This window comes from Gymnoscopelus microlampas, assembly GCF_963454915.1.
Source record: "Gymnoscopelus microlampas genome assembly, chromosome: 18".
NCBI classification, from domain to species: Eukaryota; Metazoa; Chordata; class Actinopteri; order Myctophiformes; family Myctophidae; genus Gymnoscopelus; species Gymnoscopelus microlampas.
The window spans coordinates 23,525,529-23,543,533 of record NC_139955.1 but is presented as its reverse complement, the minus strand read 5'-3'; the positions used below and the strand labels follow the sequence as shown (position 1 = coordinate 23,543,533).

Here is an 18,005-nt window from a genome sequence, read left to right as displayed (position 1 = left end):
CTCAAAATAAAATAGGGAGGTAGTACGGGAAATGTTAGCTTGTGAGTCACATATGTTGCATTATCATTAATCATGGCCGTGCAGAGTCTTATTCACTTCTTACTCATGTCTTAATTTCAATAAGGGCTTAATTGGTATTAGAGGACGATGATCTAAAATACAACAACACACAAAACTGCTTTGTTTCTGTAGTAACTGGTACTAACAATATGTCTGACTACACCACCTGTCCCCCCTCGGAACCTCCAAACCCTTAGATTGTTCAACAATGTGTAATGTGACAAACTATTTCTCAGTTAAACAGGAACACTAACAAAAATAGGACATAGCGTATTACAACTAGAAAGTAGCTACAGTATACAATAATTCTAATACGGTAGTTGAAAATAACAGGGCATACGGTCAGTAAGGAAAGATTACTTTGATGAAATGACAAGATACAAGATATTCTACTCTGGCTAAGAAAGGGCGGGTCGGCCCGTGCACACGGTACGACCGAACGACTAATGGGGAAAGACAGGGAAAGACATGCCTGGCTGGCACCAAACAACATGCAATCTAAAATATTCAATACAAAACCATGCAGGGATTACCATACACACCACTAAAACTATAGGTTACTGACGTAACCCCGGTTTTATGATAATATAAGCGAGATGTCTCGCTATGGGAGAGCGCCCTCCGGCGTGATCACACAGAAGTACACCTTCATAAACTTCCAGACAATCCTATTGGCTGGACTGACCTTCCTCTGACTGGAGGTCCCGCCCTCCTCCTATATCAGTCAGTGGATGGGTCATTTTCCCTAATTCAAGATAACCTTTCTCTTCTCGTTCGTAAACAAGAAGGGTGTCTTTCGAGACATCTCGCTTATATTATCATAAAACCGGGGTTACGTCAGTAACCTATAGTTTTATTTCAAATATTTCACTCGATGTCTCGCTATGGGAGATATAGTACACTCCCCTGATTATGTAGTCCAGAGCAACCAGCCTAGGGACTTGATCCCCGTGTCTGGAGGCTACACTAAGGACCGTACTGTATGCGCCACAGGGGCTGCAGTTACGTCCAAACTGTAGAACCTGGCAAATGTCAAGGCCTAAACCCAACATGCCACACTGCAGACATCTCAGATGGAGACCCCCCCGAAGAGGGCCCATGATGTCTCTATTTCCCTCGTAGAATGTGCCCTCCGTTTTACTGGGGCAGCATCCCACCACTGGAATTGGCTACTGAATAGCCTCTACAATCCAGTGGGAAAGTGTCTGTTATGCAATGGGCTAGCCCACTATCCGTGGAGCCCATGACACAAATAGCTGATCTGACTTTCTCAAAGCCTTTAGATCTGCCAATGCACATTTCCAAAGCCCGAACCGGACAAAGGCAATGTAACCTTTCATCCTCCTAAGAGGCGAAAAATAGGCGGGTGCAACGCACCCAAGGTCACAAGGACACTTGGTACCAAGGGGTTCTCTGGCCCACACCCAGGTTTGGGTCTGACAACCACCCTTGTAGCCCCTTCCTTGAACTGCGTACACTCAGCGTGTACTTGACAGTGCATGAAGATCACTGAGCTCTACAGTAGTCACCGAAGCCATCAGTAACATAGTCTTGATTGACAGTTGTTCTGTCAATCTGACACAGAGGCTCGAAAAGTGTTGGACAGGAGTCCAACACCCGGCTCAAATCCCAGGGCGAGACCGGGGACTTTTGACTCGGGAAGAGACGTTCTGTCCCTTCCATGAACCGACAAACCAGGCGGTGCTGACCCACCGTCTCGGCCCCAAGTAATATGGCAGGCTGAGATAGCCGTCAAGCAGACTTTATTGAGGAAAAAGCTCTGCCCCTATCCATCAGGTCCTGTAGAAGGACTCAATGGACTTTGGTATGGAACGGCACAGTGCGAGACGTCTCGCATCATGTCTCAAACCATTCTGGGGTGACCCCACGGCACTCAGATTCATCCCCTCATGGGCTGAGCCCAGAGAGTCAGATGTACTGGTCAGGGACAAAATAACTCGCCCCCTGCTAGCGTTAGCATGTTTCTGCGTAACGGAAGCAGCCATGAGCGGTCGTACAGGAGAGGTTTGACTGATACCCAGTGACCCCTTCTGGGGCCACCAGTATCACCATCAGCCCCTGGTCCCTCACTCTCACGAGTGTGGGAGCTAACAGGGACAGGCGCAGAGACCAGTCGTCTGAGATGAATCACAGATTCCTCCAGCGACACAGCGCTGACACACATTTCTCTGTGACCAACACACGACCGCAACTGCCCAGCCTGTCTTAGCGATACGGCTGAGGCCCTCATACCTGATATTCTCATGCACATTTTGAAGGAGACCCTCCGGCCCGTGCAAAATTGTGCCAGGCAGGACAAAAAGGACTGATCCTTTTCAGTGGCGGACTGGCTTTGAACAATAGTGAGTTCAGAGTCCTGCCTATGAAATTCGCTGTTTGTGCAGGCACCAACACGCAGTTGATCCTGAAAACTTGATTTCAGTAGGTGAGACACCACTTTCCGAGTATGCTGCCTTGCCGCTGATTTTTGAGTCGGCTTGTAGCAGCCCATCATTCTATGTAAGACGTTATGCGAGTGCCTTCTCTCCTCAGAGGGCCAATCGCAACCTGCGTGAATTCGACAAATACTCTGGGGCTGAGGACGTTACAAACGGTAGCACCGTGTATTCGTAATTTAACCTCAGAACCCTAACAACAGAGATTTCTGTGTGGTGGGTAAAAAAAGGAGCATAGAATTAGGCGTCTTTTAGGTCTATCGATGTGAACCAGTCTCTCTGACGCACCATGCGGAGAGAACGGATTTGATAATATCCTGAATTTGAACACCTTTAGATACTGATTGAGGGCTCTTAGGTCCAGTATCGGACGCAGCCCCCCCCCCCTTCTTTTTGACCAGGAATAGCACGAATAGAGCCCGCTGTTAGCTTGGTCTCTTGGTATTTCCTGTACAGTTCGTTTTCCTAACAGGGAGAATTATCTTCCTGTAGAAAGTCGCCCGCCTGTCCCCTGCTTATGAGAAGATCGCTTCCACTAGCTTGGGGAGGTCTCGAGGCGAACTGTAGTATACATCCCTGGATATAGAGTGCAGCACCTACTGTGGTGTGTTGCACCTTATCCATTCCGATATCATACAGTGGGGTTCCTACAACACTGGTTAGGCTCGATTGTGGTGCCATGGCGCCATATAGTGGTTGAACAGAGTCGACCGTGAGCCGTTCCCTTGGGGACAGGGCGTAATCGCCATCTCTTCATGGCGAGTATTCGCCCCGCTACCCTGAAGTGTCTGTGAGACCTCTGCGGTAGCGAGCGTGTGTCCCTTATGTTCTGGTTTTGTCCTGTTTCATTTCTTTTTGCCGTGCCCCTGAAATTCAGGCTGTAACGGTTTGAATTTTATTGGAGAAACAGGTAGAGAGGGTTCAATTTCCAATAACCACTCTGATGTCTTGCCAAGGAGACATCGTGGTCATAGTATCATCGAACCGGGGTTACAGTCGTAACTCATGTTTATATTCACACAACATTATCCACATAATGTATAGTGTGTAAAGTTATTCTCTCTTCCATCGGGCGGCGGAGCGTGTTCGCCTCGCCCACCCGGCCATCCGAACTCCAGGACCACCAGAGAGAGAGGGGGAGGCGGTGTCCACCGTCTCCTCCTGACATAGTCCCAGCCATGTCCCTCTCCTTTCTGTATTTCACTCTTGTAGAGTAGCTACCCGAGGCCTGCCTCTGGCTGGCTAGGGTGCTCCTCCTGGCCTGTAAGCTGCAAGCGAGAACGCCTGCCATTTAGGCGATGCGTGCTTCGCAATGGATTTGGGCTCTCGTGTCAGAGCCGTGGCTTCTGACGTGAGGTGTGTGGCCACCCCTTCTTCCACGGGTAGCGGAAGAGTAGGGCTCAGCCCAGGACACGTCAACTGTTGTCCCAGTGCTGGTTGCCAACAGGAGTAGGCATTAAAACCGTTCTCTCATACTGGCCGCGGCTCGTGGCTATAGGCTACGCCGCTGGCAACTCGAGGTCGAGTATGAGTCGTGGGGAGAGGCTCGTTTTACTGGCCAGTCGCCTGCTCAATGACCTGGTTATAGGGGACATAATCTGTACCCCGGAGTAACTTTTGGGCCTCGTCCATGTCCTCTTCCTAACTTGGTGTAGAAGGGACTGGAAATGTTTGGCCCGCTTTTCTGACGAACCTAGGTTCGGTTAGTCCACATACTTATGCGGAACGGACCTTCCTCACACGGCCCTCGGGCTGCGTGGGTTGGTCCCAGGCAAATAACACATGAGTTGTGTTCGTCGTGACCCGACATTCTATTCCCGCAGACCCCGCACTCTTTCGAGGGACAGGGGTCCCTTCGTTGCTGGACTGCAGCGGTCATTGTTCACAACACGCGTGGAGCTTGTTTGTGGCAAGGTCTGTAAACAGGGGAGTCGTGTATGGGAGAAAAACTTTCTAAGCTTTTATTGTCCCAGAGAAACAACACGATGTCGGTTTTAGCGTGTAGCTAACTGTAGCCTGCCCAGCTGGTAGTTTATGATGCTAGCTGGTGGCTTGCAGAGCTGAAAGAGAAACACTAGGAGCGTTTAACGCTAGTGTGTTTGCTCGGTTTTAGCTCGTGGCTACGAGGCCACTTTAGAGACGAAAACACGATGTGAAGCAGTGATGCTGTCATGTTTTACTCAGTGATAGCACGTCGTGTGCAAAACGTGTTGCTAGTGGGAGCTTTAAGCTCACCGATGGCAACGTGCTAAGCAAGCCGGTAGCATATTATGCTAGCTGGCGGCGTACAGGACTGTCTCTGAAGGAATACAGTAGGAGCGTACTACGCTGGTGTTTGCCCGGTGTTTAGTTTGTGGCTAAAACCCCTTCTGGGAGAAAACACGATGTGAAGCAGGTTATGCTGTCGTGTTTACTCTGTGTTAGCACGCAGTGTGTAACGTGTTGCTGGTAGGAGCTTGTTTTAAGCTTCACCGATGGCAACGCACTAAGCTAGCTGGCAGCGTATTAAGCTGGTCAGAGAAAAGACACATTTAAGAGTGTAAACGCTGGTGTGTTTGTTCAGTGTTTTAGCTCTTGGCTAAGAAACACCTCGGAGAAAAACCACGATGTAAAGCAGGGACGCTGTCGTGTTTGCTATAGCTTGCCAGACGTGTTGTTAGTGGGAGTTTATTAAGCTCACTGGTGACAACATGCTAAAAACTAGCTGGTGTCTTATGGCGCTAGCTGGTGGCGTGCAGAGCTGACCCGGAGAAAGCACACTAAGAGCGGACGACGCTGGTGTTTTTACTCGGTGTTAGCTTGTGGGTGAGAAGTCACCCCGGAGAAAAACACGATGTTTTGTCGTGTTTACCCTGTGTTAGCATGGTAGCCTGCAAGAAGTGTCGCTAGTGGGAGCTTGTTAAGCTCTCGGTGACGACATGCTACGCTAGCCGGTAGTATTATGATACTACTACCCGGTGGCGTCCCACACTCTTTTCTGCGGGACCGGGGCTCTTGGACCCGGTCCTGCTCCTCAGAGTTGTGGAGGCCACGTTCACGTTAAGCGTTTTAAGCTTTAGGGAACAGAACAGGGAGGAGGGAAAAAACGAAAACACAGGGGTTGAGCGGACTATGCTCACATGTTTGTTTTTCCCTAGCTAGCTCGTGGCTAACTGTGGCTAGCAGTCTGTGGGGCTGAGGAGAGCTCAGGGCTCTCCCTCTGGCAACCTGCTGCTAGGCTTGAAAGAAACAAACACTGGGGCCGAGTATATTATACTGGCGTGTTGTTCTTTACAGCTAGCTCAGGGCTAGCTGTGGCTAGTAATCAGGGTGAGACTAGGGAGAGTGTATTAAACTTGTCCTTCGAATCACGATTACTATGTAAGCAGACTATGCTTTCTTTTTAGCTTAATAAGCTTGGCTATGGAACGTATTAAGTTCCTAGCAGGGCAACTTGCGATATTATCACAGGTTTTGTAAAGAAAGTCAACACCTACCATCAGTAGCGTCTCGCGGTCCGGGATATTATCCTGTCCTGTTGAGACTTTCGCCGTACTGACTTCATAAGGTGGACTGAGAAGGTGCTTCCTCGATCGCGAACGAGAAGAGAAACTGAATTAGGGAAAATGACCCATCCACTGACTGATATAGGAGGAGGGCGGGACCTCCAGTCAGAGGAAGGTCAGTCCAGCCAATAGGATTGTCTGGAAGTTTATGAAGGTGTACTTCTGTGTGATCACGCCGGAGGGCGCTCTCCCATAGCGAGACATCGAGTGAAATATTTGAAATAAAACCACAGTGCAGTCCCAAGACAGTCCCTGTGTGTTAGGGCAGACCCGGCCTTGAACAGAGTCATACTGTACCACAAACAGAGGAGAGCAAACTCATTAAAACGAATCACCATCAATACAACCTAAAATCTATGCCTACCTACTACACCTCAAATGAATAACTCAAATAAACAGCAACAAACCAAAAAGGGTAAAACATGTGTAAAAGGTGGCTGGACTGGTCCCTTTAAGGAAACAGACAAAGCACATTAGTTGCCAGCCCCAATATTACAACATAATGCAAACTGTATTCAAATCAAATTACAAAGAACATAGAACATAAACCTACTTTTCTTTGCAGGGACATACAAACTCCTTTAGCACAACGATGCAAGGGCAGGGGAGAATTCCAGCACCACAGCTACAAAAAGAAGACAATGATATTACAAAACAAAAAATGTATATACCCCTTGAGTTTGTTGGAGGTCACTTGATTTGTAAACATAAATATAATACATTTGACTAAAATAAAACACAGTATTTAAGATGATGTTCGACACAAATTAAAGTGCTATAATCATGGCAAACATCAATGTGCATACACAAACAATAGCCTAAACCAAACAAAGGCCAACAGTAGCATTAGCCATACAACAAAGTATAGCATTAAACAAGGCTATTGCTACACAAGGTTGACCTTTGGCCTACCATGAGTTATCTTTCACCCTGCATGAGAGGGAGATCGACACCATCAAAAAAAAGCAGCACAGTCAAAATGGCTCTCTAATGGGAGGAACTCACCTTTTATCACTTCCTAACTACTTCCTGGTCATGTGACTAGGACATGGCACAAATCACCTGGATTCCGACATTTCATTATTATACATTACAATGCGATTCTATGAAGAGTAAAACGGATGTGATGTTTACATCAGCTCCTCATGTCCCTAACCAGAAGATTTCCAATCATGTGCCAGTTATAGAGTATTCAACAGATAGTTTCTATGAGTAGTGATGTGTAGCCATGTTGTGTGCATATATTTGTGCATGTATTTATCTTGTGCGTGTGCTTGCGTGCTCATGTTCATAGGAGCGAGACACAGAGAGACAAAGGGTTGATGAGCTGCTGGAAATGAACATGAGTCTGGAGGCGGACCTCAGGCAGAGCCGCCGCTCTTCTGCACCAATCACAATGGTCCATCACCATTTCCACCAATCGGAAATCGAGTCAGACGAAGAGTTGGGCGAAATGATTGGTTAGCGCCATGTCATTTAACATGTTTTAATTAACTGATAAGAGGAAATATGTTTGAAGTCATGCTGCCTACTGGCTCTCAGTCAACATAACAGGGCAAATCTTTTCATCTATCCATTTTCTCCTTCTCTCTCACATACCCTGTCTCCTTTTATTTATTTTCCTTCCCACATCACATCACCCTCTTTATCCCTCTGCCTTTCTGCTCCCTCTCTCTCCCCCTTCCTCTTCGTTATTCTCTCCTTCCTGCTCCCTCCTTCTCCCGGCTTTCTCTTCCTCAGATTTGAAGCCGTGGAGCGTGGAGGTGGGAGAGGCATCAACGCTGAGGCTGCTGGGAGCCGAGCAGGAGAATGCAGAGCTGAAGAGGCGTCTGGCGGAGCTGCAGGCCCAGCGGGAGGTCAGAGTTCATAGAGTCGAGGCCCATAGAACTAATCCTAAACTATAAACTAAATAAAACTATTTATCACGCAGGTTGAAGGGTCACAGCGGGGTCACCTGGTGTAACAGGGGTGTGATGTAAAAATGGAAAGGATGACTCAACGAGGGTTCGTCGATGACGCATTCAACGTGCCATCACAAGCCTCCGAATAATTTTCTATCTCTGGCTGCAGTTCGTTGGTGTACTGTATGGTTATTTATTATCATCATGTCTCGGGCTGATGATTAGTCATTAGTTATTAATATTCAGAAGTAGACTTAGTTATTATTACATCTATATCAAGTAGATCATCACAGGTTATTGCTGTAGACATCTCTGATGTCAACCTAGAAACTGTAAGTAAGATGTCATGAACATTAACATAGGATCCAACCGTTGCAGAGGCTGACTGGCCATTACCTTTCACTGCAGGCCCATTCCCCTGACATGATGGAAGAACGAGCGTACCTGGAGAAACAGCATCAGAACACACTCGGAGAGGTAAGCTGAAGGGATTCTACTAGAGAGAGCGGTTTCCAACCCAGTGGGTCTACTGGACCTGAAATTGTATTGCAAGCTGTTCAGACCAGTTAACAGCCACTGCTCAATAGGGACAGCAGTGGTTCAGGAGGTAAAGCAGCCGCCTTGGAATTGGAAAGTTTGCTTCCCGGCTCCTCCTGGCTGCGTGTCAAAATGTCCTTGAGTCACTTAACCCCTAACTGCTCCTGATCAGAGCCCCGACCCCATTTACTTAAATATTTCAAAAAATACAGAACATATGTGAAAACAACTTCTGTGGCATATTGGCAGAGTGCACACGAAATTTGGTGTTGATCAGTCCAGCGGATTGCGAGATTAGCTGCAGACAGACAGACAGACCCGACCCTCTTATACGGTTAGACTCCTGCAGAGCCATGCCATAAAAACCCAATGGTAAAAAAACATTGAAAATGTGTTGAGGGAATCCACAGTTTTAGGTCTACAAACTGTATTTCTTATTCAACTGTCTGATGTGAGTTCCAAATTATTGTTGAAGAAATTACTGTTAGCAGCAGTTTATTCTGACCAAATTGAACAATTGTAGCATTTTACTCGGAAGTCAAGCTTGCAAAATGCTTGATTCAGGTTTCTCTTAGGACAAGCTTAAACTATCAGAACCAAGTTAAGTCCTGTTCTTGGGTTACTTCATTTAATCCTCTTTTCCACTCCAAATTCCATCTTGGTGCTCACAATGCACTACATGCAGAAGCTCATCCCTTTAGGGCATTCAGATTCATTGCATTTTGTAAGGGAAAAAAAGCAAGGAGGGAGTGAGGATAGGGCTAACATTCAGTCTTTTATAAAGCATAAAAGATTCACAGCACATTTTCCATCCATTTATCATCTCCCTCTCACTATTTTTTCCTCTCCCTCGTCTCATCAGTACCAAAACATGAAGAATGAAAACATCACCTTGAAACAACAGGTAGAACTGCTGACAAACAAACTGCAACTCATAGCGGTGGAGAGGAGAAAAGAAGGGAAGAAGGGGGGAGAAGGAGAAGAGGAGTATGGTGAGAGAGGAGTCCAAGGCTCAGAATCCTCCAGGGGAGAAGGGGAAGGGACGGTGAGGAGCACAGTGGAGAGAGAGAGAAGAGGAGAGATCACCAGGACGTTGAGAGAAGCAGGAGTTGGGGAAGAGATTCTCCATCTCAAAGAAGACTGTGGGGCCTCAAGGGTATCGAGGGTATCCGAACCAAAAAACAGGGGAGAGGCAGAGGGAGGGCAGAAAGACAAAGAAAGAGAGAAAATTAATGAAAGGGAGGGGGAATTGACGAAAGAAGAGGCAACAGAGTCTGAACCCCAAACAGCAGTTTTAGAGATCCAGCTTCCTCCAACAAAGCAAGAAAGCAAGGAAGATGACACAGCGGAGACAGACGTAGACCAGCGTGGATGTTCACCGCCTGGTCCCCACATGGAGCTTGTGATCACTCAACTCCAGCAGGCCCTGGAGGAGGCCGACAGGCAGGCCTTGGTGGCCCAGGAGCTGCGCTCCAAACTGGCAGAGCAGAGCAAGAAAGCCTGGGAGGCTGAGCAGAGGTTGGTCGTCGTGGAGGCAGAGCTACATAGGCTGAAGAAGACTGCAGAGAACCTGGGAGAAGCCCGCAGGCAGATAGAGGTATGGATGGATGGATGGATGGATGGATGGATGGATGGGTGGGTGGGTGGATGGATGAACAGATGAATGAACAGATGGATGGAAGGCTGAATGGGTGGATATCTCCATTGGATAGATGGATGGTTGAATCAAGCTCTGGTCCGATGTCATACACAACCTCCCTCCCCCTCTCCCTCCTTCCATCTCTATTTCTGCCTCTCTCTCTCTCTTGCTGATCGAGCTCTGGTCTGATGTCACACACCAGAAACATTAGCTTAACAATGGCGATTTGAGCTGACAACTGTTGCCTAACAACAGCATTTTGCGCTGATGTCTGGCATGTCTATTTGGAATCCAGGCACACACACACATACTGCCACATTGCCTGCCCACCACTGAGAACAATGTTTCTCTCCTCTCTGCCTTCCGTTAGGTTCTTCAGTCGGACAGTCTGGAGATGGAGGAGGAGCTCTGCCGCCTGCGAAGCCAAGCGGAACTCCACAGGATGCAGGCCACAGTCATCGCCACCCTGGAGGGAGAGAGAGCGGCACTGGAGAGGGACAGGGATACACTACGCAGCTCTGTGGATACTCTCCGCACAGCCCAGCGCAAGGTTGGACGGAACACACACACGCACATGCATACAGTAGTACACTTACGCAGGCATACACAGAAAGTTGAGACAATATGCTCCTTAAAGCAGCTTTAAAGTACCTCTGTTGTTGCCCTCTCTTTGCCCTCAATTAGTATTCCAGGATCTGTAAATATATGTTTGATCCTCCATAATTTAGGTAATCCAATAAGTATCCACAGAGAACAACCAAATAGAAACACCAAACACACCGTGGCGCAAACATAAGTTAACAAGCCAGTTATTTCCTCATTGACACGACACCCACGTGTCATGTTGGAGACGGAGAAGCGCTCGTTTTGTCAACTTTCTCAACTGTGCTGCATACTTCCTCATGCATGTCTTTAGTGAGGCTCTGATTTGGTCATTCGTCCTGTGACATCATAGACTTGGATTCAGTGAGTGCTATGTCCAAAGACCTTATGTAGTTGTAAAACATATAAAACATATTAAGTGCTTTGGAGATTTCTCAGGAAAACTTCAAAAAGACATTAAGAGACAAAAAAAATGTTTGTGTGTGTGTGTGTGTGTGGAGGGGGGGGGGGGGGGGGAGTCATAGCGAACTGACCAACTCAATGCTGATGTAATCCGACTACACTGGATTTAACACTATACACATAGCAGAGCACAGGACAAGAGGATTCCTTGCATTACCCTTCATTTAATTGACATGTTAAGCATTTAGCTGACAGTTTATATCTGCAGCAACTTCGGTGCAAGGATGTGTGTACAGTGAACGCAGGGCTTCATTGATGCACTGACATCTGACAAGACAGATGGTTTTGATGGATACCTTACCTGTTTGTAAGGATTAAACCAGTGATTTGTAATTAAATGATGTCTCCCTAACCTGCTGTCATTCTGGTCAACATCTTCATATCCATCTTCATATTTGACATCTATTTATTTTATTGCTCGGAGAAACGGGAGTTTCTGTGTGTAGGTTTGACAGCCTGATGTGAAAGGGAGGATTCAAGCTGTCTCAGACTGAATTATTATTATTTTCTTTCCCAAACCCAGTTTTGAGCAATTCAGTCTGGTTGGAAACAAGACAATGACAGATAAGCTTAAGTTGGATTATAGGACACACACACACACACACACACACACACACACACACACACACACACACACACACACACACACACACACACACACACACACACACACACACACACACACACACACACACACACACACACACACACACACACACACGCACATACGCACACACGCACAGCACACACGCACACACACGCACTAGCACACGCACACATTCAAAGAAAAGCTCATAGGATGCTTTTGGTATTTCATTCACATTCTGTCATTTTGGTGATGGGGAGGGGTGACATTCATCAGACTGTTACACTGTAACCTGAATGATAACAATGGCTGTGATTATCTTCAGCACTCAGCCTGTGGCCTTGTGCCACAAGCTAATCACGGCCATGCTGGTATGGTATGTACAGCAAGTGTAAGAGCACAGAGTAAAAGTAATATCACAACCTCAAGTGTGATATTACTTTTACACAACAATTTTAAACAATTCTGTAAACAATTTATAAGTCATTTATGATTCATGGAATGCCTCTTGTCCAATCACATAATTGTTGTGTAATATTCAAAAATATCCATCTTGGGCATTCATACTGTATATTCTAGAAATCTGAGGAGAAAAACAAGAATGTATCTGCCAGGCGATACCTTTGCTATAACTACTCGTGCTTTTAGGCCTGTAACTATTATTACTTAATATTCGCCTAATTGCAACTACTACTGTATTTGAGATAATCGCAATTAGGATTGCGATGCAACCCGTTTTTAGCTCATAGATCTGATCCCAGGTCTGCTATTTCCTCTATTCTTTAACGCATTTTGAGTATGACATTATTAAATATGTTGTGTATGTTCCAATGTTCAGTGGAAAACAGTAACACATAATTCAATCATTAATCACAATTATTTGTGTGACAATCAATCGTCAAGTAAAATTTCCTCTCTCAGGTTGACCAACTGGAGCTGACCAACCATGGCCTTAAGGCGGAGCTGGAGCGCCAGGGTCGGAGTTTAGACACCTGTCGGCGGCGGGAGGAGGAGTTAGATGTGGAGCTCCGCGAGGTCACCTTAGAAGTCCAGTCTTTGGCCCGGGGACGGGACCAGGCACTGCTGGAGGCCTCGCGACTGGAGCAGGAGAAAGAAACGTGTCAGTCCGACCTGGAGGGCCAACGGAAGGAAGGCAGGCAGAGGGAGAGGGAGGCGGCCAGGCTGAGACAGCAGCTGGAGAGCACCACCATGGCCCTGGAACACAGTAACCAGAGAGCACGGGGCCTGGACACTGAACACAGGTGCACCCAGCATTCGCTCATACAGATGCACGCACAATATATGCAAACATGCATATATTCACAGAGTTATGCACTCATGAATAGGCACGCGTGCACACTTATCCACACATCTGCCCACTTACACACACATACTGAATATCCACTCGCATAAATATACACATGGCAAAATTTGCATCCCTGCATATATACAGACCTGAACGCATACATTAGCCTAAACAGGCATATTTAAAAGCACTAGCACATACACACAGACTTAGAAAATGTGTCATCTACCATTCATCCTCAGGACTGCTTTCCCCAGCCAAGAAGACCATGGAATAAATAAATTAGGCTCTTCAACATACAGTACGTTACTTTACAACCTCATTCAAACTGTCTGTCTTATTTCGGACTTGTTGCTGGTGTGTAGGCGAGCCTGTCAGGAGCTGTCACAGTCCAAGGAGCTCTGTGCTCGACTGCAGGACCTGGAGAAGGAGCTCAGAATTCAATTACAATGTCTGGAGGAGGACAAGCAGCAGCTGAAGACATTAAACACAGATGCACAGGCCAAGATCAGCTCACTGTCCCAGGTGTGTGTGTGTGTGTGTGTGTGTGTGTGTGTGTGTGTGTGTGTGTGTGTGTGTGTGTGTGTGTGTGTGTGTGTGTGTGTGTGTGTGTGTGTGTGTGTGTGTGTGTGTGTGTGTGTGCGTGCGTGCGTGGGTGGGTGCACATACAGGCGCACACGTGTGCATGCGTTTCATCATGGCTTGGTCAAAACAACTTCTTTGTGGTCACAAAAACTAAATAATAATAATGAATGTAAAGAAATATACAGTTTTAACTGTTTGCTTTCTTACCTATATACGGTATCCCTTATCAGGACTTATCCAGTGGGAAAGAGCTATCTCAGGAGCTGTCCAATGAAGTTGTGCATCTGAAACAGGAAGTGGAAAAAAGGGAGGCTGAGCTAACGAGGGCCAATGATTCTCTCAACTCATCTCAGGCGAGAATCAAATCTATCCTCCAGTCCCTGAAGGAAAGCGAATCAGAAAACAAAAGGAGAAGTTCCATAGGGGTGCAATGTGGACCAGTTTTGGAGTGGTCAACTCAAACACACTCGCCTCAGACACAATCTCGGGGGACGCCAGTCCTAGCTCCACCTCTGGACGATGGCAAAGGCTGTGACCTTTCCATGACCCCTAACGACTCCACAGTGGAGGCAGATAGGTTTTTGAGAGAGAGGTTGATCGAGCTGGAGAGAGAGGTACTGTATGTGTTGCATCTCTGTCTTTTGTCTGGGTGTCTACAGTAATATGTCCGTGTGACTCCCTGTGAGTGCGATTGTAGTTTGAGGAAGTTGTATAACTGTTGTACAAGGGAGATAATCTATAGAATGTTGAAATTCTTGCTGCAGGGATGATTTGTGACGACGACAAAGTCATTCTAGTCTAGCCCCATCCCAAGAGTAACACTCTATTTTCAGAACGCTCTTTATCTCAGCTCATCACTTTTTATGTCACTCTGGTTACTGTTAATCCCCCTTATCTCCTTTACCCCCTCTTCCCCTCTCTCTACACACACATAGCGATACACCACTTGCATAGACACACATTACAGGCTCTCTCGTTCTTTCAGGCCGTTCTTATTTCACATTGCGATTCTGTGTAGTTCGATCAATAGAGCATGGAACACCCAGTCAGTGCCAAGGTCAGGGGATTCATTCCGTGGGTGCCTCAAGAGGGTAGGAGTGTGTTGCTGAAAGTTATGTGCAGAGGAATAGCAGTAACAGTCAGTAGAGCATATATTAACACTATCACCATGGTTGGGGGGGTCTATCTTTTTGTGTAGTTCAGTAGAAGCATAACATGTTTCTAACACCTCTGAGGTTGGCCCACTGCACAGTGGGCCAACCTTAACACTTTCAGAGTTAAATTAACACTTGTATTGTGCAGTGGGACGAGTCATATTGGAAAAACACTGCGATTGCTACTGTAAGATAAGTTTCAGTACAAACATGTCCTCCAGTTTGATTTATTCATCACCCAGTCCTATCTCCTCGCTCTCTATCTGCCGCCTCTCCCTCGACGCCCTCCCAGAATGCAGTGCTGATAGCGGAGAGAGAGGCCCTGAAGTCTCGGTTGTCTCGGTCCCAGGAGGCGTGCGACCACCTCAGGGAGCAGCTGGAGGCTCTGCAGCGTCACTCCCTCAGCCTGCAGGACTCATGCACCCGGCTGCAAACGCTCAACACACAGCTGCAGGTAAACCACACATGCACAAACACAGAGACGCGAGACAGGTAGATGAGCAAACAAACTCCCCCGAAGATTAGCAGATCTACAAGCTCACAATGCCTCGCATTGCGTTGTGACCTTGTGATACGCACTTGCTCTTGCAGTCACATGTCTCCCATCTCTCTGCCCTTGGTTCCCTGTCTCTCTAAATAAAGCATAACATTTCCCCAAAATAATCAAAACAAATCAAACAAAAACTTACCCTTACCCTGGAGATTTTCTATTTGCCAGACGAGTTGTTAAAAATCAGGTTACATCTTTCTCATGCAACAACAGATTTTTTGCGTTGGCTATTCAAAAATAGCAGATATACAAGCTCACAGTACATCTGCAATTTTTTAACACAGGTGGAGCAAGCAACATTGAACTCCCAGCATGCATCAGTGTTGGCCCGTTGCAGCGAGAGCGAGGCCAGGTGTGCCACTTTGGAGGCGGAGTCCAAAGTGTGGGCGCGGGAACGGGACGAATCGTCTGCCAGGATGGAGGCGGTGAGGCGGGATCACGAGCGAATGACCACGCTGCAGCAGCGTCAGGAGGCGGAGCTGGATGAGCTTCTAGAGAAACACTCTCAGTTACGGGGCAACAGTCGAACAGTGGAGGGACAGCACAGAGAGCTGGAAGCCAGGTACACACACGCACGCGTGCCTGTCAAGTCGAGTGTGAAGTTGTTCAGATGAACGGTTCTTGAGAAGCAGCTCTTCCAGGTGCCAAGCAATCGGCCAAGCAAAACAGCCATGCATTCTGAATGGACATGCACTATGAACTGGCACACTACGAATGGGCACTACAGTACACCAGTAAATCAAATTCAGATATACACACAGTACATATAGGAGACTTGCATATACGTCACGTGCAAATGCTAACATGCCAACATAAAGCCACTCATTCAGTGTCACACACACACACACACACACAGCCACACACGATTCCTTGCGTCTCTTTTCAGGGACAAACATTCAGCGGAAATAGCCGATCTACAAGCTCACAACACATCACATCCAATCGCAACATGACACATTGTGAGCTTGTAAATAGGCTATTTTCAGCTAGGAGATTTGGTGTAGATGGAAAAAAGGAGGGAGTCTAGTATAGACCCCTGGTGGACTCAGGTCAACGAAGTATACTGTAAAGGGTGGTTAATATATATATATATACAATACTTTGTATGTAGTTGTTGTAAAATCATGTGGAATGCAATACTTTGTGTACACTATAATGTATGTACACAGTGTGTTACACTTTCGGAGTTGAACATCCTGTATCTAATTGTGTATAATTACAAGGTACGAGGAGCTTCTGAACGGCAAAGCCCAAGTGGAGGAGAAAGAGCGAGAGATGAAGATGGAGAGAGAGAAGTTGGAGGCTGAGGCACAGGGGAGGATGGAGAGACAACGGGAGTTGGAAAGAGCGAGAGAGGAGAATGAGAGGTAATTTTACTGCCCACTCACTCAGTGTAAAAATGGCAGCACTACGCTCATTTCTAACTCTGTGGGGGGGAGTTGGTCCCTTCCTCTTCTCCCTGCAGTCATATCCATTTGAATGTGGGAGAGAGCAGAGGCATTAATGCTTATAATCCATGAAATCATCTGTTTGCGTGTGTGTGCCGGGGTGGGATTTCTTTTCTTTTTTTTCTCCAGGATTGTTTGCTCTTTGGACCAAACTAAGAACAGTTTTAGAATTTAGTTCAGTTTTGAGTAGAGATGCAGACTAAGCTTCTCTGAACTATACTGCAGTCATTCCATGTTACCGTTGCATGTTACTGTTACTGTACCTGTTACTGTACATGTTACTGTTACAGCACATAATACATTGTACGGTACGCCACCAGAGGAGGACAAATGTCCCAGGATCATCGATCCTGGCTTGTCGTGATGCAATCGAGTAATTATTCATAATAATTAATTTGTTTGACTGGTGACGTGACAACAGCCTTTGTTGTCATGTCATACCATGTTTTAATAATGAAAAAGCTAAAGAAATGAAAAAAACAATATGAAGTGTAGGACATAGTGAGGAAAACGATGTGCAGAGAGTTGGAAGGCTAGGAACAGGAGGAAAAACTAAAGTGTTTACAAATAAATGCACAATTTATTGTCAAAAACTTTAGCGCTCAATAAAGACTCAATGTAAATGGTAAATGTATTTTAACGTGATCTGATGTCGTGTCTCTTCCGATTCCAAGACAGCTACTACCACTAGAGCCAGTGTCAGGCTCGCCAAAGCCTGCTTTTAAAAGGAAATGCATGTAATACATAAACAACATGACTATCAGATCAGCAAAACAACATATGAATTACTCTGTGCAGTATACAGTAAACTGAACATTTAACTAAAAGTTTTTTATTCATTACTTGGGTTGTGTAATTACATTGCCATTCTAATTATGTACACATGATTCTGGAACACGATATCGCTCCTGACCCAAACTCAGCTTGTGCATCAATACTGGACACAACAAGCATGCTTTAATTATGTTCCCTACCAAAACAATAACCCTTTGGGAAACAAACGCCCACTTACCATGACAAAACTGTTCACCTATTTGCTTGCACTGTAATATTTGTGTTTGTATTTTGCAAGCAAAGATCTCAAAGCCAACAAAGTAACTCAAATACGATCTAATAATGTGCTTAAAAGCCTTAAACAGTTCTTCTTTACAATAGTCACATCTCATCATGTTG

The 18,005-nt window shown here is 46.3% G+C and overlaps 1 protein-coding gene across 1 annotated transcript in view; it reads left to right on the top strand.

Moving 5' to 3' along the window:
- ccdc88b (coiled-coil domain containing 88B) overlaps positions 1–18,005 on the top strand; it is a 39,320-nt gene that overhangs the window by 17,244 nt on the left and 4,071 nt on the right. The window contains exons 12-22 of the mRNA XM_084085954.1: positions 7,356–7,521; positions 7,802–7,917; positions 8,371–8,439; positions 9,362–10,096; positions 10,509–10,688; positions 12,711–13,051; positions 13,461–13,620; positions 13,911–14,294; positions 15,127–15,288; positions 15,669–15,946; positions 16,608–16,751. Coding sequence (XP_083942080.1) covers positions 7,356–7,521; positions 7,802–7,917; positions 8,371–8,439; positions 9,362–10,096; positions 10,509–10,688; positions 12,711–13,051; positions 13,461–13,620; positions 13,911–14,294; positions 15,127–15,288; positions 15,669–15,946; positions 16,608–16,751 — 2,735 coding nt within the window. The remainder of the gene's footprint in view (positions 1–7,355; positions 7,522–7,801; positions 7,918–8,370; positions 8,440–9,361; positions 10,097–10,508; positions 10,689–12,710; positions 13,052–13,460; positions 13,621–13,910; positions 14,295–15,126; positions 15,289–15,668; positions 15,947–16,607; positions 16,752–18,005) is intronic.